The 18083-nt window shown below is 37.5% G+C and overlaps 1 protein-coding gene across 1 annotated transcript in view; it reads right to left on the bottom strand.

The window, feature by feature from the left end:
- LOC125238719 (CLIP-associating protein) overlaps nucleotides 1-18083 on the bottom strand; it is a 106214-nt gene that overhangs the window by 78277 nt on the left and 9854 nt on the right. The window contains exons 4-6 of the mRNA XM_048146133.1: nucleotides 15889-15989; nucleotides 12948-13124; nucleotides 12117-12241 (exon numbers count right to left, since the gene is read on the bottom strand). Of these exons, the coding sequence (XP_048002090.1) occupies nucleotides 12117-12241; nucleotides 12948-13124; nucleotides 15889-15989 (403 nt within the window). The remainder of the gene's footprint in view (nucleotides 1-12116; nucleotides 12242-12947; nucleotides 13125-15888; nucleotides 15990-18083) is intronic.

The raw sequence follows: 18083 nt of genomic DNA, 5'->3' as shown, positions 1-18083 counted from the left end.
CAGTGCAAGCGGTGTCGGCCACGGCCATCACTTTAGTAACTTTAGTTTGATTTGAGACTAGCGGTGAGTAAACGTGGCGTCGAACGAAACAAATACGTCGAAAACATTCTGCACCACAACCACAATGAAGTAAGTTTTTTTCTTTTAACTTAGTGCTTTCAATTTTACCGATTTTAAAATTTAAGTAATGTCACGACGCTTAAGTATTTATTTACAGGCAATCGTACAGTCCAAGGTCAAATAAGGACGGGACGCCGCTATTAGCAAGAGCGAGCGTCCTTATTTGACCTTGGTACGGTCATCTCAGGTGTGTGTGTGTGTGTGTGTGTGTGTGTGTGTGTGTGTGTGTGTGTGTGTGTGTGTGTGTGTGTGTGTGTGTGTGTGTGTGTGTGTGTGTGTGTGTGTGTGTGTGTGTGTGTGTGTAATATACACTACTTTCCCATTAATTGTGTCGTTGGTACTGTAGATAGTCAATTACCATAGAAATTACATCAGCTACTATCAACAATGGACCTTTAGGGTCAGTTGCACCAAACCGTCTGTCACCGTTAAAGCATTCGTTAAATTTTATTGTATGGACAGTTCCATAGGCGTCTGCTGCGTGACGATGATGTGTGTGTCAAATGTGGTTGATGCAACGGGCCCTTAGTCTAAAAACGTCACAATGAAAGATGTGAAATGTGCAATTAGTCACAAAAATAAATTGTTTTTAGTATTCAACACTCCCGTGTCCCAGAACTCGAAGAATCCCAATTCATCCAATGTTCTTATACTGCTGCGAGTGAAAGGGGCACTAATGATGATATTTATGACTTGATCGATGCACAGAATGAGCCACTGAGTAAGTACTTACCTATACTAAACCTTCATAAACCTAAATACTGAAACTCTGCCCGGTGGTTCGGTGTTAGGGCTTGCAATTATCCGTCCAATTCGAAATCCGGATGATTCGACTCGATATTTGAAAATCCGGATATTCGGATAAAATGGATATTTCGAATATTTTTTATTTTATTTAATAAATCTCATAATTAGTAACATAATTATGTACTACGATACGAAAAACACGTCGTAGGAAATTGTTATTTTATAATCAGGCTTGAGCTGTTGTTCGTAACCTTAATGTTAGGTTAGGTTACTTAGTTATTTCATTCTTGCCTTTTTTAGGGTTCCGTAGTCAACTAGGAACCCTTATAGCTTCGCCATGTCTGTCTGTCCGTCCGTCCGTCCGTCCGTCCGTCCGTCCGTCCGTCCGTCCGTCCGTCCGTCCGTCCGTCCGTCCGCGGATAATCTCAGTAACCGTAAGCACTAGAAAGCTGAAATTTGGTAGCAATATGTATATCAATCACGCCAACAAAGTGCAAAAATAAAAAATGGAAAAAAATGTTTTATTAGGGTACCACCCCTACATGTAAAGTGGGGGCAGATTTTTTTTTTCATTCCAACCCCAACGTGTGATACATCGTTGGATAGGTATTTAAAAATGAATAAGGGTTTACTTAGATCGTTTTTTGATAATATTAATATTTTCGGAAATAATCGCTCTTAAAGGAAAAAAAAGTGCGTCCCCCCCCTCTAACTTTTGAACCATATATTTAAAAAATATGAAAAAAATCACAAAAGTAGAACTTTATAAAGACTTTCTAGGAAAATTGTTTTGAACTTGGTTGCCCATAAGATATATGATTTTATTTTTATGTAATTTTGACTAATATTTGATATTAATGAATTTTAATGCTAGAGACATAATCTGATTGCCATATGAGGCAAAACGTCATGTTGTGATCGTTTAGATCGAATATTACCTAAAAAAGGTATTACCTACCTACTCCTTGTTTAAATATCAGATTGCATTTACGAGGTTTTCATTGCCGATTTATTCAAATGCAAAAAGAACTATGACATATTACAAACACCATTTAGCTTTGTTAAATAACAAGGCTGAATGATCTTTCTCTCTAATAATTTTCACCTCTTATCTTTGATGACTTCGTGACTCCATTCCAGTTACACTTGGGACTCTCGGGTAGACGTTCTTAGCCAGAGGGCCTTACGTTACGTATACAGCGAAAAAGTTTTGGTGTTGCAACACTTGCAACCTATTTTGAAAGGATAAAATGTAAAAGCGTATCTGCTTAACTACTTCATCTTGTTCTGCAGTTCAATACTAAACAGGTCTTCCGCCGCGGGATACATAGAAGACTTCTTTTTGTCAGAAAATTTGAACAGTTTTAGTTCTGTTTGCAATTTATTTATTTATTTATAATGTATTCGGATGCTAACAATAATGAAAGTGCAGCGTTTGATACGGTACTCAGTGTCACTTGATTGATTGAGTTAAATTGATATACATTTACATGAGATTATCCACAAATATTCATGAAAAAAACCCTGCCTGCTAAGCCGCGGTCCCGGCGGATTCGAATCCCGGTAAGGGCATTTATTTGTGTGATGAGCATAGATATTTGTTCCTGAGTCTTGGATGTTTTCTGTGTATATAAGTATGTATTTATCTATATAAGTATGTATTCGTATCGTCGCCTAGCACCCATAGTACAAGCTTTGCTTAGTTTGGGGCTAGGTTGATCTATGTAAGATGTCCCCCAATATTTTTGTTTATTATTTATTTACTTATAGTCATACTTGTTATGGAGAATTTTTGGCCAAAAGCTGCACTTTTGGATGGAAGCAAGCCGCTTTGCATGGTGATAGTAGACATTATAGTAAACGATTTTTTCCGAGGATATCGAAATTTCATCTCTTAGGAAGCCGAGCGTAGCGAGGTGTTTTATGAAAATGAAAAAAATTCTATCTTTTTATTGTATCGTCTGATTTTGACAAAACGTATCTCAAATGAAAGGTATTAATTTGTGTAATTTAAAAAAAATACAAAGAAAAAAATTTAAAAGAAAAGTAAGAAAAAAATAAAAAAAGTAAATTTCCGTCTCGCACTGAATAACTTCAAAGAATGACAGACAAAATGTACAATGTCGATATACAAGTTTTTTTTAATCGAAGACAGATAAATTTTTAGTTGAAAACTGAAGACCGCATCGAAATCAGATCAGCATTTTTTAAGATACAAGTTGCCAAAGTTGGGAAAGATCGCTTTATATGGCCACTTTGAAATTCCTTTGCCAGAAAGTCAGAAATAACATGTTTTTCTGACACAGAAAAATACATAGTAACAGTACACATCAAACTAAAATTAAAAATTCCGAGGATATTATAATTTCATCCCTTAGAACGACGAGCGTAGCGAGGTCGGTTACGAAAACCGAAAAAAAATCTCATTTTTTTGTACGTCGTCCGATTTTGACAAAACATGTTTCATTTGAAAGGTATTACTTTATGTAACTTAAAAAAAATATTGAAAAAAATTGGAAAAAAATGTAAGATTTAAAAAAAAAAACCTTAATTTTCGTATCACACTGAATAACCGCAAAAAACGGTAGACACGGTGTATAATTTCGATATATGATTTTTTTAAATTAAAGACAAATAAATGCATGATTATAAACTAAAAACCGAATCGAAATCGAATCAGTAGTTTTTAAGATGCAAGTTGTCAAAGTTGGCTTAGTTTGTTTATATGGTCGCTTATAATAGTTATAATATAAATTCCTTAGCCAGAAAGTCAGAAACATTATATTTTTCTTACAGTTAAAAGTATGCATAGGTAATAGACATCATTATAAACATTTTTTTACAAGGATATAAAAATTTCATCCCTTAGAAACCCTTACAAAGACGATCCAATAAAAAAAACTGCCTTTTTTTGTTTTTCGTAACAGACATCGCTACGCTCGGCTTTCCAAGGGATGAATTTTTTATATCCTCGTAAAAAATTGTTTATTATGATGTCTATTACCTATGCATACTTTTAACTGTGAGAAAAATATAATGTTTCTGACTTTCTGGCTAAGGAATTTATAAGCGACCATATAAACAAACTAAGCCAACTTTGACAAATTGCATCTTAAAAACTACTGATTCGATTTCGATTCGGTTTTTAGTTTATAATCATACATTTATTTGTCTTTAATTTAAAAAAATCATATATCGAAATTATACACCGTGTCTACCGTTTTTTGCGGTTATTCAGTGTGATACGAAAATTAAGGTTTTTTTTTTAAATCTTACATTTTTTTTCCAATTTTTTTCAATATTTTTTTTAAGTTACATAAAGTAATACCTTTCAAATGAAACATGTTTTGTCAAAATCGGACGACGTACAAAAAAATGAGATTTTTTTTTCGGTTTTCGTAACCGATCTCGCTACGCTCGTCGTTCTAAGGGATGAAATTATAATATCCTCGGAATTTTTAATTTTATTTTGATGTGTACTGTTACTATGTATTTTTCTGTGTCCGAAAACATATTATTTCTGACTTTCTGGCAAAGGAATTTCAAAGTGGCCATATAAAGCGATCTTTCCCAACTTTGGCAACTTGTATCTTAAAAAATGCTGATCTGATTTCGATGCGGTCTTCAGTTTTCAACTAAAAATTTATCTGTCTTCGATTAAAAAAAAAACTTGTATATCTACATTGTACATTTTGTCTGTCATTCTTTGAAGTTATTCAGTGCGAGACGGAAATTTACTTTTTTTATTTTTTTCTTACTTTTATTTTAAACTAGCTTTTACCCGCGGCTTCGCCCGCGTAATAAAAGTATTCATTAAGATTTTCATTTGGATCCGTAGGGACCGTAGGTTTCTCTGTAGGTATATTTATCTGCGATTATTTCGATTGCACATAATACTTTTGCTTGCAATGATTGTAGAAATATTACAAATGGACCACAGCGTAGGTAATTCTATATACGCTGGGGAAACCTTTATAAACATCCCATATAGCCCGTATTTCGACACTATGATCGGTGGGTAAAAAGTACTTTTTTCTATTATCCCTTACAATTTTTTACATTTTGCTTATACTTATCGCAAACGTAATCTTCAAGCAAGCAAACAACGATCGTCTTAGAGCACATTGATTGTAAGAGACCGCCGACCGATTATCCGTATCCCTCTAACGATACCCATATTATCCGTATCCGTATCGCTATCGCTATCGCTAACGCTATCGCTATCGCTAACGCTATCGCTATCGCTATCGCTGTCGCTGTCGCTATCGCTATCGCTATCGCTATCGCTATCCCTATCGCTATCCCTATCGCTATCCCTATCGCTATCCCTATCGCTTTCCCTATCGCTATCCCTATCGCTATCCCTATCCCTATCCCTTATCAAGATGTTTAATGATATAACACTTTAAGTTCTCGCGCTTTGTACACATATTTAAAGTCACATACAGGTCGAACGGGATTAATTAATAACATTATTTTTACCTTTTTTCCCAACGTTTCGGCACACCTCGGACACTGGCGATCAAATATATGAAAGAGGCGCGTTCCTTGCACACAGTCTAAGCTCGTGTAGGTGAACGCGTACTATGCTTGTATGAGTGACATATGACAGGTCGACTGTTCGCGTTTTTGACAGGCGGTAACTGTCAGGTAACCGAGAGGGGGTGGGCGGCGATTTCAGTGGGGAGCGGGAGTGGCCATACTGTACGATAGTACTCTTTATTATACTGTGGTTTCGGCCAGGTTGCACTGGCCGTGGTCGCGGAAGACTGACGTCCCAGCAAAATGTCACCGGAGATGTAAACAACACAAAACTACCCGATATTAATTTATATAAATGTTCGGGGTAGACAAATAAATATAATCTACCCGCTTTTAGTTAATGTTTATTTCCCACCATGTTTATTTTAAAGGTAAAAATAATGTTAATTAATCGCGTTCGACCTGTATGTGACTTTAAATATATGTTTAATGATTTCTTATCAAGTGCTAAAATATAAAGTTTCATGGTTTTATCATTTAAAATTAAGAAATCCCATACAAACTTTCAACCTCTTTTTCAACCCCTTCATCCCTTTTTTCGAAATAAAAAGTAGCCTATGTTCTGTCTCAGGGTCTAAAGATTGTCTGTTCCAAATTTCATCAAAATCGGTTGCGTGGTTTAAGCGGGAAAGCGTAACAGACAGACAGACAGACAGACAGACAGAGTTACTTTCGCATTTATAATATTAGTATGGATTTTTTTTCTTTGTATTTTTTTTTAATTACACAAATTAATACCTTTCATTTGAGATACGTTTTGTCAAAATCGGACGATACAATAAAAAGATAGAATTTTTTTCATTTTCATAAAACACCTCGCTACGCTCGGCTTCTTAAGGGATGAAATTTCGATATCCTCGGAAAAAATCGTTTACTATGATGTCTACTATCACCATGCAAAGCGACTTGCTTCCATCCAAAAGTGCAGCTTTCTTTTCATAACTAGTATGACTATTATTAAATAAGGTAGTAGTGCCACTCAAGGAGTAATTTTTGATATAAATCGCTTTAATATCGTAAATGTGTTAATTTTACTTTAAAACTTGTTTTCCAAATGAGCTGATTAAAAATTGCAATGGTATTTCTGTCATTCACAATATTCGAATTATTCGTTTTATCCGGATTTTAACGTGCAAATTATCCGAATTTCAAAATCAGCGGATATATCCGGATTACAATACAAGCCCTATTCGGTGTCACTCCTAAAGTAGGTACTTACAGGCGACCGTACCGACATATGTCAATTAGGGACGCAGTTATTTGTAAAAAAATGAGAAAGCCTTATACGGTCAACCGGGGTGGCTTTAAAAACGCAGGGGTGACTTTGAAAATTTAGTTTTAAAGTCATACTGTAAGTAAATTCGCGATTTTCTATGGTAGATTTACAAGAATATTTATTGATCTATTATCTATCTACTAATTACATGAACAGTTTCAGTAAATAATGAATGATGTTAATTTTAAAGCCGTTCAAATACCATCAAAGTAACCCCAAATTTTCCTAAAGCCACCCCGGTTGACGTAGCTCTCCCGCTCTTACAATCCCGTACTTGTTGGACCTTGGTCGGTTTGGTCGTCTGTAGACAGTGTAGACACTAATACACTCGCCAACTACAGTTGTGTATTCCATGTAGATACACCAAGGGCCCAATTCTCAAAAGCTTGTAACTTATTGTAATAATTTTCTAGAAATGTAAGTACATTATGCAAAATAAATAAGATATTTTTATTGCAGATAAAAGCTTTGACATAGATGATGAAGATCTAGCCTTCAAAAAAATATATATAGAGAAAAAACTACCCCATATCCAAGCGATTCTGATGACCTTGAGTTGGATGTAAGTGCTTATAGTGTGAGAAAGCTGTATAAAATATAATCTGCACTAATTTGTATAAATATGTGTGTTACTTAATCTGTGTGAATTTGTAATAGTGATATGTTTTTAAATGTTTTTAAGGACCAAGATGCAGTCCTTGAGAGAGCACAACCCATGCAATCCATTTATAGTGAACCGGAACCGGACGCGATGTGCCCTTGTTCATGCAAGCGTAATATAGTTGCAGTCGTTATAAGAAAAAAGTTAGAACAAGTTCCCGAAGAGAATTTACGGGCTTGTTTAGAAGATCTCGAAAATAAAATAGAAAAATATTATTAAATGTGTATCAAGATTATGTGTACTCTATCATAATTATAGCTTCAGTGTAAAAGTCAATCATATTTTGGTACATTCGTTAGTGAAATATCGTTATAAAATAAGGGTTATTCCACTAGTCAGAGTTACCACTAAGTTGTTACCAGTGGTAACTACAATGTTATTTTCCCATAGGCAATTACTGGAAAGATTATATCATAAGATTCATAAGTTTTGTTTTATTTTATACACATGTAAAGCATGACCAGAAATATATGACTACGCGCCATGTAGCGGAATTTCATTAAAACTATTTTCTTCATAGTCATCATACTATACTGAACTGTCACTCCATACATCAGAATAACAGCGCACTCCTGCCTGACAATAGTTATTTATATTTCTGGTCAGGCTTTAGTTTCTTAAGCATACTTACCATATCCAACGCGATCAATGTTATTTTCACCAAATCTAATGGCAACAGCTGAGACTGTTTCCTCACCTTTAATTGATTGGCCTCAATGGCCACTGCGTAAGAGTCGTTAGAGGTGCACATTGACTTGCCTAATATCAAGGACGATAGATACCGGGACTGACAAAGCCCATACAAAAGTTTACCTCTGAAATGTCCCATACATTTCCGAGCGATTATTTCCGAAAAAATTAACAATATCAAAAAATGTTAGTAGTAAACCCCTATTCATTTTTTAATACCTATCCAACAATAGGTATATCACACGTCAGGGTTGAAATGAAAAAAATCTCTCCCCACTTTACGTGTAGGGGGCGGGCACCCTAATAATGTTCTCATGCAATGATTAGTTGGTTTCGATTTAGCTTAATATATTTTTTGTTCTTATTTATGGTGTCTGTATTTAGCTCTGCCGTGAAAAATATTTAAAGAAATAAGGAGGCCGTTTCATCATCGCCACCAGTACAAAACAAGGTCCCACGTAAGAAGAAAATAAACATCGACGACTTCGATACAGGCACAAGCTTCATGAATTTTAGGCTGTGTGGAAGTAGCAAGTCTTCAAACCTAGCTTATTAAATTGTCATTCTCTAAAACCATGCTTTAATTTTCTACAAATATTAACGCGAAACGAAACCCAGTACTCGCTGTCCCGATTATACATGACGTCGGCACATTATTGCCATATGAAAACGATTTGTAGCGACACTCTTCCAGGGTCAAATAAAAACTTGTCAGGCTTTAGTTACTAAAAAAAATCCGGATTTAATCCGGAGTTCGGATTTTGCCCTAAAAATAATCCGAAAATCCGGATTTTATATTATTGCAATCCCTAGGTATAACCCAATCCTTTCAGAAAATATTTACTTTATCACAAAATTATTTTAAACTTTCTTTTTGACATCGAAAAGGCTTTAGTTTTTTACATACCGAATAACTTTATTTCGGTATCATGATTCCTTTTAAGATAATTACATTATGTATAAGGTAAGGAATAATATTTAGAATACCTAAAATATGACAAATTTGCATTCTATTCAAATCAGTACGAGTATACTTCACGGAGTCCAAAACTATACGCAAATCAGAAGTCCAAAACTAGAAAAATATAGATAGAGACTATAGAGAGCGATTGCGGGCGCCGGTCGGCTCGAGCGCGAGTACTTGCGCCGCCGGCGTACGCGTCTGTGTGCGTGCGCCACGCGCACACACAACTTTACTATACAGGGCCTCTCTGTGGGTTCCGCCCCGTCAACGCGACGGCGATAAAGACCTAAAAATCTGAATTCGTGCTTGCCTCCTGTATCGTCTTAATCCTTTAATGATTCCGTTAACGTGAAACTTTAAGTAGACAGGTTTTATGAAGACAATTGGCCGGTGAGCCCTACAATTTTAAAATTTGCCGCCCTTTATACATGGTGTATATTCTATGCTGTTTCTTCCTATCCTAATAGTTTCAATATCAAGCATACACTATCACTGCACGTTCGCTGTTTATACGCCGAAAGTTGCAACTCAAGTAAATGAAGTAAACAAAACAAACAACCTACCTTCACCTTCATTGCCGGCCGCGGCCGGCCGGCTAACCGAAACAGAAATATACATGAACTTCGTGTGAAAAAGAGACAGCGAAAGGCGGCTCGTGCGTCGGCGAAAACGTTCGGCTCTGGCGCTCGCTACAGTCGCTATACCTACTCCCGCGCGGCTCGGAACGAAATAATATTGGTTTTAGGAACGCTAAAATTCTGTTCGTTCATTTAAACGTTACTGTAAGGAACTGTTCTTTGAGGGAACGAAATAAGAACCGAAACCGAAATTATTTTGTTCCCACTGAACAAAATTTATAATGAACCGTTCGTTTAGGGAACGATATAAGAACCGTAACCGAAATTATTTTGTTCCCATTGAACAAAATTTATAGGTAACGGTTTAAGAACGATATCAAATGGTATTTGGGAACGGGTTCCGATCCCTGATCTGAGATGCGCGCCATATTCGTGAACGGGTGCTGTTTGTGAAGACCGGTCTGTTTCAGCTAATAGGGGCTATGCTATTCTATGTAACATTAATTTTGAATGAGATTACGTTGAGGCACTCTGTTCGGTCCTTGTTTGTTTATTTTCTTTCTGACTCTTGGAGACCATATACATCTCCAAGGAAAAAAGTAGATTAAGTATATATATATATTTCCTTTGCTTAAGACAACAAGAGTCTTTTACAACTCTAAAGTTATTTTAGTTATTCGTTTTTTTTTTCTTCATGTATATTTTTTTAGATGTACTTTGACACTTAGAGACTCTATACATCTCTAAGTGACCGGCCACACCAGAGCGTCGCGTGTCTCGGGGCGCGCAAGGGGCGTCCGCGCCACGCCGCTTAAGTGTAATTCAAAAAACGTCTCCTCAGTACATTTTGTATAGGAAAGACGTAAGACGCGCCCCAGGTGGCGTGGCGGCGGCGGGGCGCGCGCCGCGCCGCTTGGCGGCGCGCCTTACGTCCTTCCTATACAAAATGTACTGAGGAGACGCTTTTTGAATTACACTCAGGTGGCGTGGCGCGGACGCCCTTTGCGCGCCCCGAGACACGCGACGCATAAGTGGGAACGCTGCCTAACATCTCTTATTAATAATCATAATAGCTTTGTACTTTGTATAATTTCTTGTGTTAATTTTTTTTTTATGAATACTTTTGCTTATTAAATTGTATCTTGTTTTTTTTAATGCATGTTAATTATAAGATGTAATGTTTTGAAAAGAAGTGGCCCGCCGAGTTTCTTGCCGGTCCCATAGTGGATACCCTCCTCCAACTGAGGGGGGACTGAAATCTTCTCGAGGCTGAGGCGTAGGGTTAGAGCCGGCTTAGTTTTATTTGACGTTCATAAGCGCATTGTAATATGCCTACTTGGAAAATAAATATTTCATTTCATTTCATTTCAACAGTACTGACGAGTCTAGGAGACTGTTAAAGTTTGCTAGTTTATGTTTAGAAACTTTTTTTCGAAGCCTATTTGAGTGCCCCATTCTCATTTCGCGCTATCTTTGCCTGGGCCTACCCACGCTTCTTCGTCGGTATCCACTTGGTGGCTAGCACCTGGGTCAAAATTATTTTCGATGTCTTGTTTCATACCACTCTGTCACACTTTTATATGCTGTTCGACCCAATATTTAAAAAAAAAACAACCGGTGCAACTGTATTTCTTTTTCAGTCTAGATTTTAGTTCAAACACGAAAAAATAAAAACAAAACATCATCTCATACAAAAATCACCACTCCGTCACGTTTTTAGGGACACAAAATAAAACATCGAAAAGAATTTTGACCCACCTATCCATTATTCTTGACACCATGGAAAAAAAATTGCACTGTGTACACTTGTACATGGGACTTAGTGACCCAAAAGTTCATGTGTCATAAATGTCATAATCAAGCCCAGGTGCGGGTAGTTTCAAAACTCCGCCTAGATGTTGATATCAAATTTTAGGCAATATTCACCGAAATCACAGAGACAAGGCTTTCTCGAAACATCAGAAATAAAACAAAAAATACACGTGAAATAAAACTATGGAAACTGATTAAATCGCGTATAATGAATTTAAAATTCATCCCGACGTTTCGAACACTTTACAGGGTTCGTGGTCAACGGGATCCAGTAGTACATCTGACAATGGAACAAGCACGACGAAGGCTTTGAGGCATTTGTGTTGTATGGTGTTGGACATTTGCAGTTTCTTTTCGTCAATTTTGTAATTGTTTTTTAACATAGTAATGGTAAATTTTTTGAATATTGTATAACTAGCTTTATTAATAGTATGTAAACCTGCCTTAAAAATCTATATTATTTGTGGTCATGGTTCGTTAATATTTCTTGTATGTGGGTAGCTTTTGCACATTGTAATTTTTCCTCAGTCACCCGTTGACCACGAACCCTGTAAAGTGTTCGAAACGTCGGGATGAATTTTAAATTCATTATACGCGATTTAATCCGTTTCCATAATTTTATTTCATGAGTAACTATCGCGGTAACCGGAGACAATATTAAAAAATACACGATTAATCATCCTTGTGCAATTTTACATGTAAAAATATTAAAAGGATTTCACTCACCAACATGTCTATACATGTCGACCAGTAGTTGCATCGCTGCATCTCTCACCGCACTGCTAGGGTCGCCTAAAAGCGCGGCGAGGTTGGGTACGGCCGCTCGGAGCTGTAGCTCTTGCACGCCGTGCCTGAAAAGAAAATATATACTATAAATTCAATATACATTATTTGGTACATTTCTGAATTCGGGTGGTGCAGTTTCCTTTCTCGATGGCTTTGTTGGGATCAGAATGTATATTATTTAGGATTGCGTAGCGGTATATAGGAGAATAACTATCTCATTACAGTATTGCTGTAGATTAGTGTAGTGTCCGATTGACTCTTAAGTAGTATTCGGTTTAGTCTCTCAGTCATTCCATTACGTTGAGGGTGAGTCTCATGTATAGTCTTTACAGCTTCTTTCCTCATATGTGGCGCCTTGTGTCGTGTTGGATGGACTCTTAAGCAGTGTTGGGTTTAATCTTTCAGTTACACCATTATGTTGAGGGTGACGTTCAATACTTACGTGTCTAACAATGCTTGTGTCGTCCTAACTGCCTCCTTCCTCGTGTGAGGCCTTATGCTGAGTGGCGGGGGTGAAGCAAGCTAGAAGAGCGACTCTCAAGCAGTGTCCGATTTAGTCTATCGGTCATACCATTATTATAAGGGTGGTCTGTGATCTATAGATGTAAATTCTGTACTTACGTGTTTAACAATGCGTGTATCGTCCTAACCACCTCTTCAATAATGTGTGGCGCCTTTTGTTGTGTTGAATTCATTCTTAAGCAATGTCCGGTTTAGGCTTTCAGTCATACCATTGTTTCAGGGTTTTCTATAGATATGGCCAATACTCACGTGTCTAATAATGCTTGTATCGTCCTAACTGCCTCCTCCCTCGTGTGAGGAGCCTTGTGTTGAGTCGCGGGGATGAGGCGCGCTAGCAGCGCGCGGGGCGGGGCGGCGCGACTCTCTCCGAGGGCCGCGATGCAGACTCGCGCCATGTGGCGGACGCCTTCCTTTGTGTCCGCCAGCCTGTAATAAAGGTTCAAAATAAGTTTTTAATATTTTAGCCGAATTCAAAAGCTGATACACTTTGAACATCAATATAATATTTCCCTGTACCTTAAGATACTTTAAGAATTATAAATACACAGTGTAGAGGTATATCCCCATACACGAAGTTTTTTAATCTAATTTTAGGATAAACCGCGGCGTTTGGGGTCGAAACCCTGGGGCCGTGGGGACCTAGTGCGCGTTGCCTCTACAAGGAGCTCAGCGGATCAGCATTGCTATCCAGCGGGGTAACGCGGCCAGCCTTCTGGGCACCTTACCCAACGGGCAAGACCTGGGCCAAATATTTTATTTATAAGTTTTATTGTAAGTTTTAATGTAAGTGTTTTTTGTATTATTTTATATGTCGTTTATAAATAAAATCTTTTTGCAGTTAAAAAAACAAATAACCGCCTTGAATATTAGATTGGTTATTATGAAATGCAAAAATTAACATATTGTGAAAGTATTAGTATACATACATCATCAAGATAAATGACATTTTATTATTGAAAACTAAGCCTTTTTACACCGACATGATGTAATTGATGTATACGAATACTTTCTGATCGCAAAATATTTTTTTTTTCTCTTTATTTTGGCACAAACAGTCATTACAGAAGAGTTACATTGAGTTGTATTACATATGAAAATAGACAATACAGTGCCGAAATCGTTGTAGAATTATAAATATGTACATATTTTTGTTGCAACGGACCTGAGTTGGTAACTTATCTAACTTAATGTATACGGATATTACGGATAAAAGAAAGAGATAAATAAAGATAAGACATACATATAGCCCTAAACCTATTGTGATGTAACGCTCCGTCGAGCCGGTAACTAGGCCTCTGCTAATGATGTCATCTGCAAAGGTTGCTCATGCTAACATGCTGAGTGGACAGGAAAGTACATCTAATATAACTTATATACTTACGTACTTACCCCCTTATTCATAAACGTTCACTAAAGTTATTAAGCCGATAAAGTTCGTATGATGTTCGTATGACGTTTGTATGATGTGATATGTATGTAACCATAATATTGTCTTCGGTTACCGCGATAGTTACTCATGAAATAAAACTATGGAAACGGATTAAATCGCGTATAATGAATTTAAAATACATCCCGACGTTTCGAACTCGGCTCGGCTGTTCGGATATGTGACGACCAACATTTGACCGCGGAGCTTCGACATGCCAGGCAGGCGCTGTTGGCAAACGAGCTCAAGATACCGCGTGTCAAGCAGAAGGCCCGTTTGAAGATCCCTACAGTCGAGCGCCGGCCTGCAATTCTCCCTTTTGTTAGAGGGGTCACAGATAGGATCAGCCACATCTTGAAACGGGCTTCTATTAAAACTTATTTCAAGCCTATGAAGAAGATGTCCCAATTCCTGAGGCCTGTGAAATGTCAAACTCCTCTACAAAGCGCGGGAGTGTACAGGCTAGACTGTGAGTGCGGCCTGTCATATGTGGGACAGACGAAACGAAGCATTTCCACACGGGTGAAGGAACACATAGCGGATGTCAAGCACCGTCGGCAAAGGTCTGCAGTCTCTGAACATGTCATGGATAAAGTCAATCATGCTATAAAGTTTGACAAGCCTCTGGTTCTCGCTAAGGAGAAGCGATATATACCCAGAATGTTGCGAGAGGCCATTGAGATCAAGAAATATCCAAACTTTAATAGAGAGGATGGCTTTACTTTACCACCGGCTTGGGATCCAGTAGTACATCTGATAATGGAACAAGCACGACGAAGGCTGTGAGGCATTTGTGTTGTATGGTGTTGGACATTTGCAGTTTGTTTCTTTGTCAATTTTGTGTAGATTAATTGGTTAATTATTTTTTAACAGAGTAATGGTAAATTTTTTGAATATTGTATAACTAGCTTTATTAATAGTGTGTGAACCTGCCTTAGAAATCTATATTATTTGTGGTCATGGTTCGTTAATATTTCTTGTAAGTGGGTAGTTTTTGCACATTTTAATTTTTCCTCAGTCACCCGTTGACCACGAACGCTGTAAAGAGTTCGAAACGTCGGGATGTATTTTAAATTCATTATACGCGATTTAATCCGTTTCCATAGTTTTATTTCATGTATGTAACCATTTAGGTTTATTAAGTAGATATTAAATTTCTCGTCTTGTTATATTTCTTGCACCTATTAGCTCTTATTGATCTCTGTTTGGCCCAAAGGTTAGCTGGTAGAGAATGCCTTTTGGTATTAAGTTCGCCTTTTGTAATTTTTTTTTACTGTGCAATAAAGTTTAAATAAATAAATAAAGTTCGTTTGTCCCTTTCTTTCACACCAATACGTCGGTCCTGCGTGCATAACAATCAGTAATCTAATTTTACTTTTAAAAGTTGCTATCTCAACAACTAATTCATATAAAAATTAAAGATACCTACGAATGTGTTCCATCTTTATGGCTACCGAATTACGGAAAATGTGGGACCTCGTCTTGAGAACATCAAAATGTTGCTTGAAGGAATTTTATCGTTCGGAATATTTCTTTAAAATATTTTAACTGCCTTAATCTCACTGTCCAAGTCCCTAGGTCACGCGATCTCACACCTCTGGATGCCGAAGACCGGACGAAGAGAAAATTGAGCAGGACAGCAGACCCTGCCTTCCCGCGGCTGGGGGGACGGTGCGTAACGCATTCCCCACTCCGACAAAAAAAAAAAAGGACAGCAGACCCTGGCGCTAGGCCGGGAAATAGTTAGGCTGAAGATAATTTTACCTGTCGATAATGTGCGGCAGTACTGTAGGCACGTAGCAGGAAAAATCTGGTCCCAGCCGCTCGGAGAGCGCCGCAATCGTCTCCAGCCCGTTTTGGGCCACCTGTACAAACACATACGTACATATTAAAACCTTCGTCAGCAGAACACAGTCGTATATTCAGGGTGGAAGATAAGTAGGGCCCTGGAGCTTAGTACGGGCATTATAAAAAATAGTATATAAAAAATGGCATGGATTAAATTGTGGCGTAGGCGAGAGGCTGGCAACCTGTCACTGCAATGTCACAGTTTCGTTTTCTTTCAACCCCTTATTTGCCAAGAGTGGCACTGAAGCTTCAGTAGTTTCATGTGTTCTGCCTACCCCTTTATGGGATACAGGCGTGATTGTATGTATGTAGTATATAAAAAAAAAGACAAAAGTAGCCTATGTCACTCTCCATCTCTTCCATTATCTCCACTTAAAAAATGACGTCAATTCGTTGCTCCGTTTTGCCGTGAAAGACGGACACACACTTTCCCATTTATAATATTAGTATGGATGTCATCAAAACGTCATGAATATCATGATCGCTAATTACTTTTCACTTTTATATTTTGTAAATATCATTATTATTTGTCAACGAAATTTTTTATATTTTACAAGGTCACTCATTACTCATATTAGTATACCTAAGTATATCTAATCCATAAATCCATATTGTCACTAGTCCACAAACAATACTTCGTAGAGACAACTCAAGGCGCACTGATCTACTCTATAAGACTATGGTTACAATGCCACTATTCTGATACAGATAATTACAATATTGTTCTTAATGATGCGTAAAAGCTTGTGCGATAGACATACTTGTAAACACTTTAAGTTCTCGCGCTTTGTACACATAATTATAGTCACACACAGGTCGAACGCGATTAATTAACATTAGTTTACTTTGTTTCCAACGTTTCTTAATGTACAAGTGGCGCCCTCTGAGCAAAGTATTACGTTAATTCCCCTTTTGTTACGAATACATGTAATTTTAACTATAAAACTCCCGTGAGACTCATACATATTTAAAAATATTTTAAGCGGGTTACTCACGTATTAAGTCGATATAGCGTTCGACATGTTTCGGTTCAATTTCGAGAACCTTTCTCAAGAGTAGCGACACCCCGCCTTTACATGTCGAACGCTATATCGACTTAATACGTGAGTAACCCGCTTAAAATATTTTTAAATAAATACATGTAATATTATGGAATGTCAAACATGAATGCTAGCGGCGGTCGTTGGAACTAATTTGGCTCCATAATACTCGTATTTCACATGGTAAAGCTCACAAAATGAGGGCGGCACCAGTCATGCACATAAAGTACCTATAAAGGATAAGCTCCTGTCCCAGGAAAGGATAGTGTTTTAACCCCCGACGCAAAAACGACGGGGTGTTAATAGTTTGACGTGTCTGTATGTCTGTTTGTGTGTGTGTGTCTGTCTGTGGCATCGTCGATGAACCGATTTTGATTTAGTGTTTGAGAGCTGTATTAGTCGGGAGTGTTCTTAGCCAAGTTTAATGAAAATCGGTTCACTATGTCGGGGTTTTTTTTTTTTCAAAATTTTAATTTTGTGGTTAGGTCCTTAGGTCATTATCTCATTCTGCCACGATTCCGGTACAATGTTTGTAACTTGTACTAACACTTTAGCACCTAAGAAACAACAGTAAATGTGATGAAAGGGAGCCTATTCCTGCCAACAAACTGTTCTACAGTTTGGCGGAAAAACTTATGTAAAACTGTTTCACTTTTATTGAATATATTTTTTTTTTAAGTTCCGAGCATAAACTAGCACGATAATCCGGCGCCTGTGTCAGAATAGGCGCGCGCAATGGTCCATGACTGGCAATCAGAGTGTGCATGATGCATGTGACGGTTACAGCAAGAGATCATTTTCTCGGTAGATTCCAGTGGATATCATATTGGTTATTAGAATGAATATTTCCCGCCTAGCCCAATCCAAGTGACAATAGTTGACGCTCGACTTTCAAACCTCCAAGAAAATAGCGTCGTATTTATTGCACTTCGCAGGTGAGGGGGGAGGAACGGTATTTTTTTTTAACATTTTCCTTCATCTTTCTCCACTACAAACCAATTATAAATTACCTAACCACACAATTAAAATTTTGAAAAAACCCCGACCGCGACATAGTAGACCGATTTTCAT

This window comes from Leguminivora glycinivorella, chromosome 24 (genome assembly GCF_023078275.1).
Source record: "Leguminivora glycinivorella isolate SPB_JAAS2020 chromosome 24, LegGlyc_1.1, whole genome shotgun sequence".
Taxonomy (NCBI): Eukaryota; Metazoa; Arthropoda; class Insecta; order Lepidoptera; family Tortricidae; genus Leguminivora; species Leguminivora glycinivorella.
This window is presented reverse-complemented; position numbering and strand designations above follow the sequence as displayed.